This window comes from Saccostrea echinata, unplaced genomic scaffold, assembly GCF_033153115.1.
Source record: "Saccostrea echinata isolate AGI-Se365-2 ecotype Australia unplaced genomic scaffold, CSIRO_AGI_Sech_v1 ptg000009l, whole genome shotgun sequence".
NCBI classification, from domain to species: domain Eukaryota; kingdom Metazoa; phylum Mollusca; class Bivalvia; order Ostreida; family Ostreidae; genus Saccostrea; species Saccostrea echinata.
In genome coordinates, this window is record NW_026889758.1 from 32,251,875 (window position 1) to 32,274,271 (window position 22,397).

Sequence of the window (22,397 nt, forward strand, 5' to 3'; positions counted from 1 at the left end):
TTATTTTTCTTCCTGGGTACTTTTTTGTCCGTGAGTGATCTCGTAACCTACTCATCCGATTGAGGTGAAACCTTTTTAGGGTAACTAGGCATGTTATGTAGATTTGCGGAACGAAGGTCATTTTGCGCGCACGTGCATGCACGTGCGTGCGCGTGCATTGCGTAAAATGACCAATATATTTGATATAGCTGTAACTTTTATATTTTTTGATGAAATGCTTTGATATTCAGAATATAAGGATATATTAAAAGTGTAAACAAGATGACATGGTCAACATGCGCATGCATGCACGTGCGCGCACGCGCAAAGCGTAAAATGACCAATATACTTGATATAGTCGTAACTTATATACTTTTTGATGAAATGCTTTGATACTCAAAATATTTATATATATTAGAAGTGTAGACAAGTTGACATGGTCATCACGCACATGCATGCATATGCATGCACGTGCGCGCGCGTGCAATGTGTTAAATGACAAATATACTTAATATAGCCGTAATTTTTATATTTTTTGATGAAAAGCTTTGATGTTAAGAATATACAGATATATTAAAAGTGTAGGCAAGTTGATGTGGACATCATGCACATGCATGCACATGCGCGCGCGTGCAATGTGTTAAATGACCAATATACTTAATATAGCCGTAACTTTTATATTTTTGATGAAAAGCTTTGATACTAAGAATAAGCAGACAAATTATAAGTTTAGACAAGATGGCATGGTCATTATGAACATGAATGCAGGTGCGCGTGCGCACACTGCTAAGATGACCAATATACTTGATATAGCCGGAACTTATATATTTTTGATGAAATGTTTAAATTTGATACTGAGAATATAAAGATGCATTAACAGTATAGACGGGATGACATGGTCATCCTGCACATGCATGCACGTGTGCGCTCGTGAAATGCAAAAAACGACCAATATACTTCATTGCCTTTTTTAATGAAGCTTACAGGAAATAAGACACCAAAAGGGTGTTGGGAAGCGTTTGGGGAACATCTGTAAAGGTCCCCGTTACAATTATAACTAGTTAAGGTCTTCCGACTTCCTTCGGAAGACCTTATTGTTTTCCGTCTGTTTTCTATTATTATTATTATTCTTTTTTTCATAGTACACGCCATATCTCAGCTATGCGTGGTTCAATTTGAAAGATTTTTGCAGGAACGATGCATCATGAATATATCTCCAGGGGTGTCCCTCACTTTTTTGAAATTCACTTCTGTTCGCGATTTTTGGGGAAAATTGTATTTTTTTAAATGGAATTTTGTCCGTTAATTTTCTCGAGAACGGCTTAAGATATGAAATTGAAACTTACTGACGTGATAGAGCATCAAATGGAAATATGGTGATCGACCTTTATTTTTCGTCGTTCGTACTTCCGGTCGCGAACGGAAGTGAATTCAAAAATGTTAAATTTGCAACTTTTTTGTTTTTCAATATTTTTCTCTGAAATTTACAGGGTTAATTGAAAGTCTTCTAAGAATTCTATGTATGTTTTCATCATTTTGATCGATGCATTTGTTGCAAAGATATGACCGATCCAAACTTTCTCGTATGTTGCGGGTAAGAATCCTGCAGGAGCGGGAGATTGTTTCTCTCTTTTTTCAGTTGTAAATAATATTTTTCTCCGTGAAGACATGTATGATAGTTTTTGCTTATTTTTAAAGCTTTGTTAAGAGAGATTCTACAGAAATCCTTTAATAATTATGATCTATGTTGAAAGAATGTGTTACATAAACGCAAACGAAAAATACCTTCAATAAAGTATTAAATGAAGTGAGATAGCATAGCTTTCTGGAGAAAAGTTCGGTCGGAAGACCAATTGTTGCCCTAGCAACAAGAAACGCATCTAGTTATTATTATTTTTCTTCCTGGGTACTTTTTTGTCCGTGAGTGATCTCCGAAACTACACGTCCGATTGAGGTGAAACCTTTTTAGGGTTAATAGGAATGTTATGTAGATTTGCGGAACGAAGGTCATTTTGCGCGCACGCGCATGCACGTGCGTGCGCGTGCAATGCGTAAAATGACCAATACACTTGATATAGCTATAACTTTTATATTTTTGGATGAAATGCTTTGATACTCAGAATATAAGGATGTATTAATAGTGTAGACAAGATGACATGGTCAGAATGCGCATGCATGCACGTGCGCGCATGCGCATTGATTGAAATAACCAATACAATGGATATAGACTTAACTTGTACATTTTTTGATGAATTGCATTGAAACTCAGAATATAAATATATATTAGAAGTGTACACAAGAAGACTTGATCAGCGCACACATGCATGCACGTGCGTGCACGTGCGCGTGCGTGCAATGAGTAAAATGACAGATATACTTGATATAGCTATAACTTTCATATCCTTTGATGAAATGCTTTGATACTCAGGATATCAGGATATATTTATAGTGTAGACAAGATGACATGGTCAGAATGCACATGCATGCACGTGTGCGCATGCGCAGTGATTGAAATAACCAATACAAATGATATAGACTTAACTTGTATATTTTTTGATGAATTGCTTTGAAACTCAGAATATAAATATATATTAGAAGTGTACACAAGATGACATGATCAGCGCACACATGCATGCACTTGCAAGCACGTGCGTGCGCGTGCAATGAGTAGAATGACCAATATACTTGATATAGCCAAAACTTTCATATCTTTTGATGAAATACTTTAATACTCAGAATATAAAGATATATTAATAGTGTAGACAAGATGACATGGTCAGCATGCAAATGCATGCACGGGCGTACGCGTGCAATGAGTAAAATTACCAATATACTTGATATGACCATAACTTTTACATTTTTTGATGTAATGCTTTGATACTCAGAATATATAGACCCTTTATAAATGTAGACAAGACGACATTGTCAACATGCACATGCATGCATATGCGCGCGCATGCAATGCTAAAATGACCAATTTACTTGATATAGCTGTAACTTTTACACTTTTTGATGAAATGGTTTGATACTCAAAATATGTAGATATATTAATAGTGTTGACAAGATGACACGGTCATCATGGACATGCATACACGTGCGCGCGCTTGCAATGCGTAAAATGACAGATATACTTAATATAGCCGATTTTTTTTTTTTTATCTTTTGATGAAATTTGAATATAAAGATGTATTAAAAGTGTAGACAAGTTGACATGATCATTTTTTACATGCATGCCCGTGCGCCCGCGTGTAATGTGGAAAAAACCAATATACTTGATTGCCTTTTTTAATGAAGCTTACAGGGAATAAGACACCAAAAGGAAGTTGGGGAGCGTTTGGGGAACATCTGTAACGGTCCCCGTTACAATTACATGTAATACTAGTTATATCTTTAACTTATTAGAATCCTACACTCTTGAGACATCTCGTGAATTAATGTGCCATGACTAAGGAGTGTTAATATGGTATTTAAAAATGTGTCTTCTAAAATTAACGTACGTAGTAAGCATAGCAAAGCCTACCTCATGAGTAGATGAGGAGCGCTCCTTGTGAATACATATCAATAAATTTCACTGCATTTGATTCGTTTCGATCAAATAAACAGTTCATGTACGATGCTATTTTTACTACATAGGACCATAGGAGTTGTAAATATGTCTTTGTATGATTATTTCATTTGATAAATATAATGTCGTTTCTTTATTCCTTTTATTGATGGGGTATTGACTCCGTGACTATAACATTAGATATATGAAACTTTAATCATTTTAGATATGGTTTGGTTGAATTATATATTGTTTATACATGTACACTATTTCCAAATAGTGTTGAAATCTTTAAAATTTGCTTATGGAACGGCTTCCTGAGACGCCCAGTTTATTTTTCTTTAGTTAGGCCCTTGAAAACAGGTTGTTTCTTTGCTTTAAAATACCTTTAAAATTTGTTGGGCCGGTGGAGGGCTCTTATTTTAGACTTTTACTCGGCACTTATGGCCTTTGATCATTAAGCATCAGTAATTAAAGGATCTTTTACGTGCCATCTACATGTATACTCCGACACTGGACCTTCGTTTTCTATGGTCTTGTTCGACTGACCGGTCTGCAAGTCCCACGTCGGGACCTGTGACTTAGAATTAGTTCCCGAATTACGTCGTGACTCCAAAATGAAACACTAGAATTACTGTGCCACGCGAGGCCCTTGACATTTTGTCTGTGTAAGTACTCGAAGATGATAGTAGGTTTGAAAAATGTACTCGAATGTCCGATGATTCAGTATTTGCGAATCTTGTGTTTTTTGTAAATATTCGATTTCAATAAATTTACTCTGGCCTGAGATATTTTACAAGTTCAAATGAATAATATTTGTGAATCAATTTACCATATATGTTGCTACATTTGTATGATATTCGGTTTAAAATTGGTTTCTTTTGTTCTTTCTTATTTATAAAGATATTATTCAATTTTTCAGAATGTATTCCCAAAGCTGCTGTCAGAAAAAAAATAATTTACCTACCTACCGACCCAACTTGAGATTTTTGGGTCGGGTTAGGGGAAACAAAGATATTGTTAATGATGGCCTGACTTTATCATGATTATAAACATACTTAGTTTAGTCAGTTGACCTTGACATTTATTACAGGTATATCACCGTTTACAGGCCCGTAGAACGCGGAAGGGGGGAGAGCCCCCTCCCTTTTTTCTGAGTATAGATTTTTCTATAGTAAATATTTTTCCTTTAGATGTAGGCTCCCCCCCCCCCCCACCACTTTTTGACGTTGAAAGGTCGAGCACAGGCAAATTTCAGTATTTGGACAGTAAATAAGCTTCTTTTTTTTTTGTCTGTCAGTTAATTTTGGGAAGTTACCCCCCCCCCCTTTCGAAACCGTTGCTACGGGCCTGTTTCATGAACATGTATGTATAAGGGCTGGAATATTTTAAAAAATACCTTCTATACAGCTTTGAACCATGAATTTCACCTGTGATTTGCATGGACATGCGTCCCTCAAATTGAACTGGTCACTACAATCTTGAACCATCTTATAAAAGTCAATGTTTCCTAATCTAGTCAAATCATCCATAACATCTGTTGCAATGTTTGTTTGTTTTTCTTCTTTTTTTACATAAAATACTGAGAAATAAATAGTTATCACAGATATTTACTCAGTTCAAGTCCATATTGTTATACATCTGCACTACCACTTACAAATAAAAACAGCATGAGAATAAAGACTATTCTAGCAATTACACACAAAAAGAATATTCTTGATACCATACAAGTAAACTTAAAAAAATCTTCAATTTCGAGTTGCTGTTTGATTAACTTTCCAATGCCAACAACAAAATTTTGCGAAACTTAAATTAAAATGGAGTAGAACTATGTATTCCTTTTGCACTTTTAAATAATGAGGTGACATTTTTAGTGGATATATATACAAGTAATATACATCAAACTTCATCAGGGTAAAAAGGAATAGAGCCAGGATCCTACCAAAAGCATGAACAAATTTATTTAAAAAATTACCTCATAAAAGAATGTAAATACTAATACTAAGGAAACATGTCAATTGATTTTCAGTAGGAATTGACATTTACATATTTACCAGAAATTCTGACATTTTGAACCATGTCTACCAGAAACTATGACATTAACATGTCTACCAGGTATTACACTATCTTTAACTTAAACTTGTTTACCTATGTTGTTAATTACTCCTCAGTGCGATTGGAAAAAAGGATTTTTATGGAAAATAAATTTAACATCTTTATTCATAAGAAACTTTGCTACTGCAAGCAATGGCATTATATCACCCTGAAATCACCTTAAAGGTGAAACATAGGAGTTGAAAGTAGAGTAAGCAACTACTATTTTAAAATTTTGGAAAATTTTAACCTTTCAGAAACTTTTTTTGTAAGAATATTCCTAGTCATTGACAAGCCTCTAGATGCTATAATAACTAAGTACAGACTTTAACATCATTCAATCAATCTTTAGGCCAAAGTTTTTATTTTTTTTGGTTTACGATTTTCTGTCTCAAAAAAATGCATTGGGTGGTCGAAAAATAAAAATAAAAATAATTTAGGATTCAACAGTTTCATTTTAAAATACCAGCAATGTTTATTTTAATAAAAATAATACACGTCATTAGTACTTTTAAGTATTATTGTCTAGATCACATAACTCTTTTTATTTAATTTTGATTCATTTCTAACTTTAGACTGAATGTCATTTTCATTCACATATAGTTCTGATTTTTGTTTGTCAATTGGTGCTTGGTTCATAATGTTCAACTTCTTTTTGTGCTCTTCAGTGATATGTGATGTGTTATAAACCTCGGTATCCCCACAAACTAAAAATAAGGATCCAAATTTAAGTTAAATTTAGATTGAAGAAAAATACAATTTAATTATTTAACAATATCAAAAGTAATTGACGTTGAAATAAAGGTTATAATAATTTGATCAAGCAGCTATCAAATTTAATGTTCAACCTGCGGCACAAAAGCCTAATACATGTAATTTCTCAATCAAGTCCTAGCTTCTTTAAATTTTTGTTATGTACCTGCAAAGTAGGCAATGCTCATTATTTACTTAGTAATTCAAAGGGCTTTGATCTCAATTGAGTATGAAATTTGCAAAGATTTGTATATTGAATTTACTTCTATAAATTAACAAATGTTTTATACACATTTGAATTTATCCAGTGAAATACTGGTCAGCGTTACTTCAACTAAGATGTATCTTTCAACACTAAATTGGCCTAACTATTATCCATGGATTTATCAGCCTATTTTGGGAAACACCATTTTTGGGGAATTGGGAATAAATTATCGGCTATTTGATGAAATTGGAAAAAATTTTAAAATGTTATTTAAAATCTGTATTCAGGGGTAATTCTTTTAACATTTCAGCATGAACTCTAATTTGGGCAACCAAACGACAATTAAATATGATCCATCTTCATCATACAAGATCAATTATGAATAATAGAATAATAAAAGTAAATTGGACTTCAAATGAGTTTATACAACTTAAGGTAGTACATGTGTGTATGAGATTTCAATTTAGGTCATATAGTATCTGTTTCTGGAGATTATAAACCTCCTGCAAAAAATTATACTACGTACACATTTTCTAAAAGTCCTCTTTTTAATATGTATTAATGCATTGAAAATATATTTATTCTATTTGAAATAATGCCTAAAGTCCTTACCATTCACTCGTAGATCAATTGAGTAGGTAGAAATAACTTAATAAATCTATATAATTACACAATATCATTTTTTTTTAGAAAAACAGAGGACATTCGGATTAAAAGTTGGCGATGTTTTTACAGTGTTTTTAAACATGTGTTATGACTGTAGCTTTGCTAAATGATTTAAATAAATGAAACTCATTTTCAGTTGGGAATGGGACCGAATTTCGGCCCCTGAGAAGGCACTGATAAATCCCTGTTATCTATAGGTGTAACCCTGTCTGCTAGGTCGATCAGGGTTGGGCATAAACTCTCCAATATTACAGTATGAATTTAGCCAATTGAGACATTGTAATTGGAGAAAGGGGTCATGCATCCAATATTTTATTCACTTTTCCATGCAGAAAAAGTTCTTTAAGTGTGTGTCATTGCTTTCAGTGAGGAATTACGGTATATTACCTTGTTACATGACAGAACCGCCATTTTTGGTTTGCACATGCGTTTATTTACGGTCACCTAAATGTTTGTAAAGGTCTCATATATTGATAAGTGCTTATTCGACTAAGATGCACCGTTCACGGTAGCTCAGTAGGTAGAGCGCTCGCTCCGTGATCGGGAGGTCGTGAGTTCGAATCTCGGCCGCGACAGACCTAAGTCGATCAAAAATAGGTAGCAACTGTTCCTTCGCCATGCGCTCGGCACTTTGAAGTGAAAGTTGCGGGTCTTTCGGATGAGACCTTAAAAACCGAGGCCCCGTGTCACGGCAGGCGTTGGCACGATAAAGATCCCTCACTGCTCAATGGCCCTGAGTGCCGAGTAAAGGTCAAAATTTGAAGCCCTTCACCAGTATATGGTGACGTCTCTATATGAGTGAAAAATTCTCGAATGGGACGTAAAACAATATACAATCAATCAATCGACTAAGATGCATTCTAAAATTTAAAACCCACAAGTTCAGCTGAGAAAAATCCGGAAAAATATGTCGGAAAGACATTGATTGGTAAAAATTATGGTCGGCGGAATCGTAAACCAAAGGAAAAAAAACTTTGGCCTTACAACGTCGGTTTCCGAGTCCACACTTGTGGCTGTGGGACCCTGACAGACTTCAATTTTTTACGGGCTGAATGCAGCGATGTCTTTCAGGAAATTTACAAATCCTGATCGTTTTTCAACACATTTAACAAGGATATCAGCAGTCTTGTTTGAAGTCCACATTTCGTAAGTTCTATGGTTGATACAATGACCTAGTCAGCAAATACAATTTAGTGTGCAGTTTAAAAACTTCCTAAAAAAAAGTTTGAGGACTCCTCGATCCATACAAACATCAATTAATTTTTGCATTTTTCATGTAAAGTTCAATGTAATTCACATATCCATAGCCACCAGTCCTTGCTGTTTTTCTAGTTCTGCATGTCTTCTTGGTGACCTCCACACATGAATGATTCCATCATCTGCTCCAGTGACCACACACTCACTGTCAGTGGGACAGAAAGTAGTGCCATTGATCACGATGTCTGGGTTAATGCTGTGGGGTAGATGACCTAGAAAACAGAGGTAGTGTCTGTCCCACAGGTAAGCACGTCCATCCTCACTACCACTGCAAAATTCAATTACAAAAATGTCCGAAGAAGTTTTAAAGGATGGAACTTACATACAGAATAAATGCACTGAAAATCATATTTCAAATCAATTTTTGGCCTAACTTCACTCAGTGTGCAACCCATAATAAAGTTAGAGGTTTTAAGTCTCACATAAAAAAGATGACTCAGCCTGTTACATGAAATGAGAGAAGTGAACATTTCTAATGTTTACTTTCTGTAAGACGAGCCAGCACAAAAGGATACACAAAAGTCAGCTAAATAGGTAAAGGTAAAAATGTACATTTATGCAATATAATCTTTGTACATGTATATATCTATAACTTGCCAATCAGGACAAGGCGCACGCAGCGGGTGTGAGAAGTCGACAGGGTATGCTTACTCCTCCATGGCACCTGGTGTTTTTAGAGGTCCATGTTTACTCTGCTCCCAATTTGTACGAATTCTTACAAATAAGAGGTGTTTTTCCCTTGATTTTAGGATAATGAACATATAAGTTCTACATACAAAAAATTCAACCGGGGGGGGGGGGGGGGGGGGGAGGCGCCCAGCGCACCGAAGGTGGTTCCACCTTTGATCTTCATAATTCATTAAGAAAGTCAGGGTAAAAATTATTTCAATATCTTTCAATTATTTAAGAAAAGGCAACAAATAAGGCAATTACCAAAAGCCACAAAAATGAATGCATTTTACAGTTGAACTTCAGTATCTTGAACATAGATATCTCATATACCATGGATGCATATCAAAGTGATTAAGTCTTGATATTGACCTTTGACTTTGTGACCCAAAAAGTATAATGCATAGGTGTCTTTCTCTAACTATCTATATATTAGGAAGTATGAAGTCTAAAGGATAAAGAATTTTTTTTAAGTTAAGTTTTTAAATATCAAATTTTTAAAATTTCAACCTTTCATCACTCCAAAAAACTATCAGTGTATTTCGCTAACCATTCTCTACCTATGTAGTAAATATGAAGTCTGTTAGTTGAAAGGTACTTAGGTTACAGCATCACATAAAAATGTAGACAGATTGACAGACAAAAAGACCCAGGGATTACTACATTGCACTCATATTTTGATGCAAACCCTAACTTGTCTTATAGTGGGTTATTTTAGCAGGGTGCTAATTTGGGCTTATTTTAACATTTTGGTTGGGGCTTGCTAAAATTTACATTCAGTATTCCTCTAAGTGTTCTTTTGCAAAGTCATAAAAACCATGTGTAAAATAAATTCCACCATAATTATTGGCACACCTTTGAGAAAGCAAAATGCCAAATGCCAAATTTTACACCCCCTCCCCCCCACCACCAAGAAAATTCACTGTATATCTTGTATGATTTCTTGCAGATACACTAAAGCTGGCCCTTCAAATTCAAATGATGAATAATAAAATAAACATTGATTTCAAACCTGACAATGTAGTCCTGATTAATGTCTAGACAGATGTACCAGGCAGGATACTTAGAGAAAGCTTTGTGACCCTGGAGAAGATCTTTGGTGTGAGTTTTGTTGACAAGGTCATATTTATCTATAACTATTTCTGAATCTATCTTTGGGTAACCCTCATCATCAAATGCATCATAATGGCACACTCTGTGGTTGAAGTACAGTTCCCTAGAAACCAAAATTGATAATGATGTTTATTAATTCTATTGAAACTAGAGGCTCATAGGACACAATTTTACCCACCTGAATCACTTTGGCCATGAAAAATCATGACCTCAAATTTATATCACACCTTAGACTCAGTGGGTCATGACTCCACTTTAATCTTCCTATATCTGAATTTTCTTCCCTTGAAAGAAGGATTTGGCTTTTTATTTAAACTTTGTGGCAATTTTGGTTAAAATTGTTCATTAAGTTCTAGAGAAGAAATTAAAAAATGTCAAAAATTAATAGACAGATATCAGATGACAGACAGATAGACAACAGAACAACAGAGAATTCTTGATCAGAAAGCTTTCTTGATCTTTTGGCTCAGGTGAGTTAAAAAGAGAGGTGGAATCTAAGTCATAATCTGCAATCTATTTCTTCTTTTTTAATAGTTAGATAAATGAATGGTTCACTGCTACTCATATGTTTCAATGTTCATTTTTTTTTAATTGTTAAAAAAATGATATCAGTTTATTTAGTAAAAAGTATTTTAATTTTAAAGATACATTTACTGTAGATTACATTATATTTGCAACAAAAGTAAATATTACAAAATTAATTATTTTAGGGAGATGATAACAATATATTAAAAATATATTCAGTGTAATATTATATTTTAATATTAGGTCACTGCAGTATTGGCTTTGGTCTTCTCTGTATTATTATGCTAATGAATGGTCACATGACAAATATTCTAAACCTTATCCAGTTTATTTTCAAAAGAACTGCGAACGATAGCATTGTTCTCCTGCCTACCTCCAAGTCAATTTTAAAGTTAACACATTTGAATGATTTTTCATATTTATATAGATATTATATGAATTTTCATAAAACATTACTTCTTTGGGAAAACAAAGAGAAGTAACTCTATAATTTGGGTAAAACTTGTGTTTTTCACTATAGAAATCAACGGAAAACGGAAAATATTTTTAAAACATCTTTCCCCCCCCTGAAACAAAAATTCCTTTTTACAGGTAATATGGACTGTCATTTCACAAATTTATACCAAAGCTTTTTGTGTTTCATGGGGGGGAACATATGTTCACAGACAAAAAACTACAAAAATGCTTCTTTTTTCACCAATTTCAAAGGGTTTTATTACTAAAACATTGTATTTTGTTAATAATATATGTTTCATTTTATATGCGTAAAACATAAGGAAAGATTTCAGGAACATTTATTCATATCCAAGAATATTTTAAAATGTGTTGATGTTTTAAAACCCGATTTCAATGGAAAATATCGTCTACCCCCCTTATCTAAAGAGCTGGAATTAGGGGTAATTAACTATTTAACACTGGTATCAAAATTATCAGTCAATTACCATTGAACTGTTCTTTGCATTCAATGAAGATTTTATGGCCAAATTGCCATTAGTATTGAATTAAATGGGTGTAAAATGTAGGCGGGAATCGAGAGTTAGCGTGCGTAGTTCTTTAACACTGCTTTTGACCTGGCTATTTAAATCCACAAATAACATTCTTCCTCTAACAATTAATCTAGCATCTTTTATGCAAACGTCAAATTTCAGATTAAAATGTGTTCAATACTCTGCAGAAACCTATCAATTTAGGTTTGACACTGATTCATGATGCTTCTTTTCTTGACAATCTACAGCTATGAAATTGTAAGTTTTGACAATGCCATTTTTGAATTACCTCCCATGTTGGAACTCATGTGTAAGAGGGAGAATGAAAGATACTTCATATGGAAACAGGGAAATAAACATGCCAAAAGAAAACATTAGGAAAAATGTTTGTATTTAAAGCATTAAGAAGCAACAAATAAATGTTCTTACTATCAATGAAAAATTATTGCTTTCAGTAAATTAATGTCCTCTAAAAATTTTGTAAATAATACAGTGTATTTATATTTCTAGACTACTTATCTTTGTAGCAGAGAAAAGTATTTCAGTAAAATTTAGATTTTATAGAAACTGAATGTGTTTCAGCTATATTAATTCTGAAAAGTTTCCACTTAACCTGGTATTTCTCTATCAACAAGAGCAGTTTTATTTTTCTCTAGTCTCCTATGACGTTTACAAATAAAAATTGTTTTCATTATAAAAGAGTTCCAGCACAGGAAAATGGCCCACTTTGTCCAAAGCAGAATACAGATGCTCAGACTAACTCAGACTAATGAACACACTGTCACCTGCACAGTTTAACTTTTTACTGTTCCTAAGCAATTTTCACATGGCAAATGTATTTTAGATAATCAATAAAAATGGAAAAATTTACATTAAATCATTTTAATATACCATCTTATTAAAGGTTTTCATAATACCTGTGATCTTGAGAGAGTTTCATCCCAGATATGTAATACTTGTCAAATGATGGAGAGTGAGTGGGTTTATCAACAACTGAAGCTCCAGGAAGCTCTCTTGAGGTACCAGGACCCCCTGTGGAATTAGCCTCACTTTGATTTCTTTGACCTTGTCTTGACCTTCCTGATGCTCCTGATGCCTGTCTTACTTTATTGTTAATGGCTGATTTAGCACTGTTATTCGGTAGCCTAGAGTTAGCACTCTGCCTGGTATTTCTATTACTAATCTTTTTGTGTAAATTTGTCACATCATGAATTGATAAACCAGAATGTTGCCCACATACAAATATCATCATTTTTTGTTTTTCACAAGAGCATGCTTTATTCATTACTGAATCGGTTTCTTTAATTTTTCCATTTTTAACATGCTGGGTTCCTTTCATTTTCTGATGAGCTGTAAAAATATGGTAACACGACTGATCATGTGACTGATGTTCACAAGGAAGATCTGCCACAAGGAGGTTCATAGTGTGATGATGATCAGTATCAAAACTGTACACAATCTGTCCAGAAACTGGTTCTTGAATATTTCCTGTTCCCTCTTCTTTCACCTGTTATAAAGAAAATTTTGGGCACTAAAAATTGTTATCATGATAGTCTGTTTTTCAAATTTTTAAGGGTTTCAATGACATATTGGTATATACCTGTGATGTGTTTTAGAATCTAGAAATAACATGACAAATTCTGACCTTGAAAGCTTTAATGTGAAGGATTGTTTGATTCTCTTCAACATAACCACCTAATACTGTAGTGTCATCATACCAATCAGCAAACAGTTGAGGAGGCTCCATCATCATAGTCTGCATTATCTTAAAATCTACAAAAAAAAAGTCATTCTGCCAATATCTATTGCATCCTGATCCAATGACTTCATCCATTAATATGACATTATTTATGAAGAAATGTGTCTATACAGTAGGTCATAAAAAGCCTGCTCTGAGTTGCACATACTCTAAAGGTCAGGGAAAGGTTAATATCACAAGACATTAATGAATCCAGCAGCGGAGTCAAGGAAAGTCCAGAAATTTACCACAAGTAACAAGTTATGGTAACAAAATTTTGAGTATTTTAGAATACTGTTGATTCCTTATTTTTCACGAGTACTTATTGCACAATGGCTCTTTAACGTCAAATCACAGGAATATATAATTCGCGAATGGATGGTTGATCAAGAGATTTTACATGAATTTCAGCACCATAAAAATAAAAGCGAGTTTTTTTTGTGAGTGGTGCTTCTTGTGAAATTATGCAATAATTATTCCTTGAGTATAATTAGGAATCTACAGTACTCGCAACAAGTTTTTTTTTTAATTGAATGAGGGAAGAAATTCCTCAAAATATTTAAGAAAATGTTCAAGTCATATGGGAAATCACAGAAAAAAATGAGGTCATGAACCCAATTTTGCTTTAATTCAGAGTCTTAATCTTATTAAAAATGTGTATGCCCTGATTTTTAAAAGTTTAAATTTAATACCATGTTTAGAAAAACCTTTAAATTTTTATATATCCCTCCATCCATAAAACTGGAACCATCTGTCACAGGTGGTGAAAAATCTAGTCTCACTGGAACTCAAACCCACTAGGGCTTCTGGCGTATCGTGCCAGCTAGGGCTCTAATCACTGAGCTATTGAGACCCAATATGTATTGTATGACTTTCACACACCTGTGAACCTGGTGACATATTCCCCCTCTTTGTAGAAATTCGTCCTCGAATTCCAGGAGTAAAGGAAATGCTGTAAGGCATGTTCCCAGGGAATAGTTGGTATTTGTAGAGTGCACAGGTGGTGAAAAATCAAGTCTCAACCAGAACCTCGATCCAATGGTCTCTGGCGTACCATGCCAGTGCTCAAAACCACTGAGCAATTGAGACACGATATATTGACTGACTTTCATACACCTGTGAACCTGGTGACACATCCATTGCTAAATGAATTCTAGCCCAAGTCTAGCCTAAAGAGTTGCAATTTCAATAAAAAAAAAAGGCATCTAAGCAATATTCTTTCATATTTATTTCACTCAATGCACCTCTAAGTAATTTTTTTCAGATTTATTCTTATATTTTGCCACAGTCGCCCACGTGGCGCAGTGGTTAGAGAGTTTACAACAATAAACAAACAAACAAACAATATATTTTATTACAGGGAGTAGGAAGAAATTCACTTTGGTTTTAAGTTTTGCTTTACTAGTAATTATCATGTTCTGGATGAAGTCATGTTCAAATTCAAGAAACAGTGCATGATGAACATGTAACAGTAGTAATGTACATCTCAAAAGGTCATTACAGTGTATATACACATTGAAGACTTAATTTATTTTTGTACAAATGAATTCAAACACCTGCAATAACATGCCAAAGAAAAAAAGTATGACATCCACAAATTTACATCCCTATACAGTATTTCTGTTCAAATTTGGCCCACTATTATAGCCCAATCCTAACCCTGGTTCCTGTATTCAAACATTGTCAAATAAATGGGTCTTTCTTGCCCATACAATCTTGAGAAGATTTTAAAATGATGCTCCTTTATTAGTTATTGACCTTTGGAATGACAACAGACAAACTTTGATTGGAAAAACTCTAATCTTCCACTTGAGTGAAATTATTACGTGTACTGTAAACCAACTTTTATTCGTGAGCGAGAAATATTTGTGAGTTTCGCGACCTTCCTTTACTCGCAAATATTTCATAGTGAACCAATTATTCACCTACGTATTTATATAGAATGTTGCCTCGGTCATGAAAATTGGTAGTCACGGATGGATTCCATACTGAGGAATCGCAAATAAATGATATCGCAAATAATAATTGGTTTACATTATGTATTTACCACTGGTTCTGAATACTGCTGCTCTACCAGAAGAGCTGGGAAAATAGTTCCCAACAGTTCCCCCAAACTGAACACCACATACACACAAGAAGCTGTCACTCTTATTAAATATGGAAAACTGTGTCAGATTCCAGCCCAGTAAAATCAACATCTTTGCATTGTGCTTTATTTTTGTAGGGTATCCAAGTTCCCAAACCTGTTATGAAAAGATATCATATAAACTGCATTATGTTCAATATATTGTAAATCACATTTTATACGCGAGCTAACTTAATTTTTGCGTAATTACGCAAGACGGTCTGCTCGCGAAAATTTCATTCTCGCGTTTATTTCCATTAGTATAGATTATATGCAACTTTACCTTGAATTCGTGAAAATTTTGTCTTGCTTATAAATACCAAATACCTATATAATATATCTCGCAAAATTAAGGTGTAGCAAAAATATGGTGATCTACAGTATTCTGAATAAGAATTTACAAATCAGATTGATCATGAGTGATACTTTTGCATCACGATTAAAAGCAACACAGAGAATAAATATTTCAATTTTATCACTTAAATTCAAATAAATTGACTTCTGTCTAATATAAACTGATAATCTGAAAACAGCTTGAAATAGATTGTGTGTTGTGAACCTTCACAGTTGCATCCTTGGAAGTAGTGCAGAACAGTTTCCCATTGTGTGAGAAGCTGACATCTAGAACTTCATCTGTGTGTTCATGCAATGTTTCACTGAGGGATGTGGGTGTTTCATATGTTAGACGTCGAAACTCATTCCTCCATGAATTTCTTCCTGATGGCAAACTTAGTCCTTTCAAAATTGCAGTATATGAATACATAAATATAAAGCAGACTTTAGTCTTTCTAAAGTAAACCTAAATTTTCAACAGTCATGTTCTTACTAAAGCTATAAGCTTGTGAACCTTCAAAATACCAGGTTTTTCAAAGAGTGGCTGATTACTAATTTTAAAAAAAAAGGCTTAATTTTTTGAAATTTTCCATAATCTATAAACAAATTGCTTAAATTCAATGCCCTTAATTTTCCTTAATCTCTGAACAAGTTGCTAAAATTCAATACCCTTAATTTTCCATAATCTCTGAACAAGTTGTTTCCAGACAGCATCTTCCTTTGCCACTTGATGCCATAACCGGCATGTCAAGGAAACAGCATGAAGATCAGAAGCCTCAAGGTAACAGAAGATATGTTTTAGCACCAGCTCTGGTGCCTCATGCCACATATTGATTACCCTGCTCTTGGCAAACTTTACTACATGGAAGTAAAGAAAAATAACTTAAAATATCTATAAATACTCCTTATAAACATTAGTCAATGCTTTTCTCACTCATCAAAAAACAACTTTTAACACACCAAATAAATAAATTTGGTTTAAATAAAGGAAAAGTTTTGAGATTTAAATTATTGCTGAAAATGTGAATTTTATAAATAATAATAATTTATCAACTTAAGGGTATCAATCTTAGCAGAGGGTCATTCTTCCTGAATTCATTTTTAAATCTACTACATCCAGGGGCAGGGCATGGACTCAATACCCTTGGGAAATATATTTCAACAAGAGGCCCATGGGCCACAATGCTCACCTCAGTAACCATGGTCCTTTTGTTCATCATTATCAGCAGATTTTTTCCAATATATTCCCATGTAAAATTAAGATAATATATTGTGGCTCTGCCCTACCCCAGCCCACCCTACCCCCAGGTGTCATGATTTGAACAAACTTGAATCTGAAGATGCTTTCATACATATATGTATATGATTAACCATGGCTTTGCTGTTCTGAAGAAGACTTTAAAAAAAATTTCTCTAAATTCTTACATACAAAACTGAATGGCTATTGTGGCCCAATCCTACCCCTGGGGGTCATATTTGAACAAATTAGAATCTACATTACCTGAAGATGCTTCAGTGTAAATATAACTAATGATTGCTCTGCTGTTCTTGAGAAGTAGAATTTTAATGTTTTTTCTGTATTCCATGAAACCATGTTACTGTATATAAATTTGCTACAGTATCTTCTGTCGGCAAAATGGCATTTATGACATCATTTTCAAATCACGTCACCTTATGCAGAGCAGATCTATTTGGCATAATGCCATAGTGTCTGTACACATTTCAGTGATTAACATAATTTTCCTTTGTTTTTCACTAAAAAATAGCATATCAAGTACCTATATCTGACCATCGGCATGTGGCATGTAACTTAATTTTACAATTATGCATGCATCAAAATTTAATTCATATTAGCTTCGCTTGGACGTGTTCACACGGAGATAATGTGAAGCAAATTAATGGGCAGTAAATTATTTCAAATTAAACAAACTGGCATTAAATTTCCCACGACAATGCAGCTCAAATTTCATTCACAATAACTTATGTTTAATTTGAATTAAACTCTCCATATGAACAGGGCACTAGTATATTATTATTATTAAATTAGATTCATTTAAGAATTGAATTATTTTTTGAAAAATATAGATTTATAACAGCAACATACTGTGTGCAAACAGAGTAAGTGACTGAGTAATGCTTGTTAGCATGTTATGAAAGTTTGTTTGCACACACCATTGCAGTTATGAGATTTCATCTTTCAAAAAATAATAATTTAATGCTTATATTTAAATTTTTAAACTTCTGCCTTGTCTGCAAATCTGATTTACATTTTAAAATCCCTGTCCTTCGTGTAAGTTACAATTAATGGAAGAGCATTGTATCAGCTACTACCCTCAGACTGTTCAATGTGAGCATAGATTTTTTTTTTTAATGTTGCACTTGTACGGGTTCCACGTTTACGACATCAAAATAAAATTCATACTCTAACCTTTTGACCTCCCCATCCACACTATGGCGTTTTGAATGCCATAGCTTTCTACACAATTTAAAAGCAAAACCAATGTGGAATGTAAAAATGATTATTTAGACTTTAAATTTACCACACAGTTAAGCTATATTGGCTTGATCCTTATATTATATATTATGTTATATATTATGATCCTTATATTATGATCCTTGTATGCTATAAAACAATCAAAATATTGAAAAACCGGGGACCTATATACTAACAGTATATCAGGTCCAGCACAATACCCCGATAAAGGTATATAGCTTGATAAAGTACCTTGATCAAGGTATTTGTTATTCTCTTTAGAGAAGTGGACAGGCTTTCGCCTACATCCACTTCTCTTCGCAAGCCTTCATGTTTTGATTCGGGAAAACGTGTAAATCTCGAACCGGTGACAGTTTACACTTCAACTGACATTTCTTCTAAAATACGTCTGAATGTACGTAATAGACGTGTTATATTAACAATTTTAACATAAATACACACAATTGTCACAAGAAAACTGACCTTCAAGTATTGTTAATCCATTTTCACAAGTTCTGCATCCCGGATTTAAACTAATGTTTATCTACCACAGCTTATTAGAAAAAATTGAAAATTTTAAGTCGGATAATTTGGAAAAATTGGCGTATTTTAATGTTCAAAAAAAGTTTTTGACAATTCACTTTTGATTTAGCATATTATTCAAAATTAATATTATTACCTATACTTATTTTTACTATTTTAATACAATTTAAATGTAACTTGAGCTTAAAAATACTTCATTACTTCCTCACTGACAATACTAAAAAATATTTTCTTTTATTTTTAAACGATATTAACTCTACCTTTCCCGAGAAATGAAAAAAGATTTAAAACAATGATCAAAAGAATTTGAACGAAACTTGAGGAAATACTGTCTCGTTAGTTTAAAGAGAGTAGACGATTTCTCTCGTTTCATTATTATTTTGTAAAAATAGTTTCCATTTTTATCTGAATGAGAGATTTTTGAATACTTCAAGAGTTACTTGCACATAATTTAAATCCGGGATGCAGAACTTGTGAAAATGGATTAACAATACTTAAAGGTCAGTTTTCTTGTGACAATTGTGTGTATTTATGTTAAAATTGTTAATATAACACATCTATTACGTACATTCAGACGTATTTTAGACGAAATGTACTTACGTCAGTTGAAGTGTAGACCGTCACCGGTTCGAGATTTACACGTTTTCCAGAATCAAAACATGAAGGCTTGCGAAGAGAAGTGGATGTAGGCGAAAGCCTGTCCACTTCTCTAAAGAGAATAGGTATTTGTAATACCTTGATAAAGCTATACAGCTTTATCAAGCTATATACCTTTATCAGGGTATTGTGCTGGACCTGTATATAGGTCCTTGGAAAAATATATTACAATATTACAGTGAGTGTCCTCTTTTCGAGCAACAAAACAACCAATTTGAACACCCTGAAAGAAAATGTCATCAAGGGAACAGTTACCTTAAGTTTAAAAGAGTCGTCAAAAACATAAAAGTCGAGAAATAGTTAATAACTTGTTGCATAGACGTATTTGTTCAATTTTGCTGTCATTGCAATCAGCAATATAAATACCGGATGTTAATTCCTCTGACGTACAGAGAAGTTTTCCATGTAAACGTTTGTAACTCCGGATAGAAAAGCATTGATAGAGAGCACAGGAGTTCGCATACCTATCAATTTAACCGAAATTTTCAGTAAAATAAAAAAAAATACGTAATACCTATTATTATAGGTATTACGTATTTTTTTTATTTACTGAAAATTTCGATTAAATTGATCACTGTTGATAGGTATGCGAACTCCTGTGATAGAGAGCATGGGTGCTCGATTTTTGCACATACGTGCTCGGTTACAGGATGGTGTGTTCTGTATTGTATCGTGTATTTTTCTATGTGCGTCTAAATACATTTATTTAAATAAAAATAACAAATTGCTGAAATAAGCATTTTAAAAAATATATTTCTGTACAGAAAGTATCAGAGAGTGTGATTTTTATGAAAGACTAGTTTTTGGTTATATTTTGGATTTTTCGGTTGTAATACTTTGTGAATGTGACGTACAAAAATATTTTATAATTATGAAAAAAGAGCCGTCGAACTTTGGGGTGGGGGTGGTGGAAGTTCCCGTCCACAGGTATCTGTGAACCGTTCAACTATGACTTCAACTTCAACGTGGATACTCGCGAAAATCCAATAAGGACATTTACTAGCGAGGACTATGTACATGCGTGCAGTGGAATTTCCAATTGTAAAAAAGGTTGCACCTTAACATAAATGTACACTGTACAGATTACTGTTGGTATATTAGTAAATAGGGTGAGTATTCCAAGGTTAAAGGTTCTGAATAGATGTTTTAAACTGCTCCAACGATGGTGAAAGTATGGCCGATTCTGGTAGAGTGTTCCAGTAGTAGATGGTTCTTGGAAAAAATGAATGTTGGTAAACGTTAATTCGGCAGTGGTATGGTACAAATTTCAGGCAGTGACTGTTCCTAGTTCCTCCTACTGTTGCCGGGGGGGGGGGGGGGGTTATGATATTGGGACTGCTATAAGTTGGTTGACTACTTTGTACATGAGTGTTACATCAGTCCAAATACGTCTCTGTTCTAGAGTGTTCCATTTGAGTTCCTGCATCATAGATGTTACACTGTCTGGTTTTTCTGGGTTGTAAGGTTTGTTGTTAACGAATCTCGCTGCATTACGTTGTACTTGTTCAATCTGTTACTGTTGTATTTTCTGTTGTGGATTCCATATTGGTCTTGCATACTCTAACTTTGGTCGAGCTATAGGCTCTGGTATGCTCTTTCTTTGACCTTTGGTGGACAATGTCGAAGGTTGCGCTTCAGGAATCCCAACACACTAGAAGCTTTCTTGCAGATGTTGTCTATGTGTAAGTTGTACTTCAAGTTGTTACTGAGTTCAACTCCTAAGTATGGATGGTGATCTACTATCTCGAGTGACTCCCCCTTCATGATGTAGTTGTGGGCTTTCTTTGTTGATGTTCCAAACTGCATGATAGCGCACTTCTTGATGTTAAATTCAATTTGCTAGGTGTCACCCCAATTCACTAGTGTATTCAAATCCCTCTGTAGTTGTTCATGGTCTTGTTGGCAAAGCACAGGTCTGTAGATGACACAGTCATCTGCAAATAATCGAATAGTTGAAGTGATGTTGTTTGCAATGTCGTTAATAAAGATAAGGAACAATGTTGGCCCAAGCACAGTTCCTTGTGGGACCCCAGATTATTTCGATTGATTGATTAATATGTTGTATTACGTTCCATTTGAGAATTTTTCGCTCATAAAGAGACGTCATCATATACCGTTGAAGGGCTTCAACTCCAAACCTACATTGTGTAATCGGCACTTAGGGCCATTGATTCACTCGGAGCTCCTCGGTTGGCTCCAACCTCGCACACTATCAATATAGCTTGGTATGCAAGTAAACTGCACTAAGTTTCATATTTTCTTTGTATCGGTTTTTGATTTCGATGAACGTTATTGCCATGATAACTAGAATAGAAATTTCTGTGAAATGCTATTCCTCCGCGTAAGCGGGATATGTTATTTTTTTCTGTGATATGCTTAGCGGTATTTTCTGACTGATAAACAACAATATAAAGGAGATAATATTCAATGGATGTAAATATACGTTGGTGTTTTCATAGATAATTATTTGTATTATACTGGATAATTAATTTTGGAAAAAAGTTTTGAAGTGGGAATTCCAGTATGCAACATCACTATTGTGACTTATTCCCTTAAAATTAAACCTAAAACATTATAATTGTTATCATACACATATAGAAATTAAAAAAATAAGAAACAAAAAAATTAATAATTACATGTAGATATATTTTCGAACCATAATTCTTGTCATTGTTTGTCCCCATATGATTAAGAGGAATCTTCCTCTCTCACTCTGGGAAAAGGAGTGATAGTGCAA

The 22,397-nt window shown here is 33.9% G+C and overlaps 1 protein-coding gene across 1 annotated transcript; it reads right to left on the reverse strand.

Annotated features, from left to right (window-relative positions):
• Positions 1-8,152: 8,152 nt before the first annotated feature.
• On the reverse strand, positions 8,153-19,980 carry LOC133183597 (F-box/WD repeat-containing protein 5-like). Its single transcript, XM_061318533.1, has 8 exons — positions 19,916-19,980; positions 16,657-16,845; positions 16,214-16,389; positions 15,577-15,772; positions 13,437-13,564; positions 12,709-13,298; positions 10,180-10,383; positions 8,153-8,766 (listed from the first exon to the last, which is right to left on the reverse strand). The coding sequence occupies exons 2-8, from the start codon at positions 16,814-16,816 to the stop codon at positions 8,535-8,537; spliced, it is 1,686 nt and encodes a 561-aa protein (XP_061174517.1). The 5' UTR covers positions 16,817-16,845; positions 19,916-19,980; the 3' UTR covers positions 8,153-8,534.
• Positions 19,981-22,397: the final 2,417 nt, after the last annotated feature.

Coding starts and splice junctions, on each gene's coding strand:
- LOC133183597 (XM_061318533.1), bottom strand. CDS start 16,816: ATGTGGCATGAGGCACCAGAGCTGGTGCTAAAACATATCTTCTGTTAC. Junction 16,390..16,656: donor GAGATTATGGAAAATTAAGG/GTATTGAATTTT, acceptor CAATTTTGAAAG/GACTAAGTTTGCCATCAGGA. Junction 13,565..15,576: donor AGCAGTATTCAGAACCAGTG/GTAAATACATAA, acceptor TTTTTTTTGTAG/ATTTTAAGATAATGCAGACT.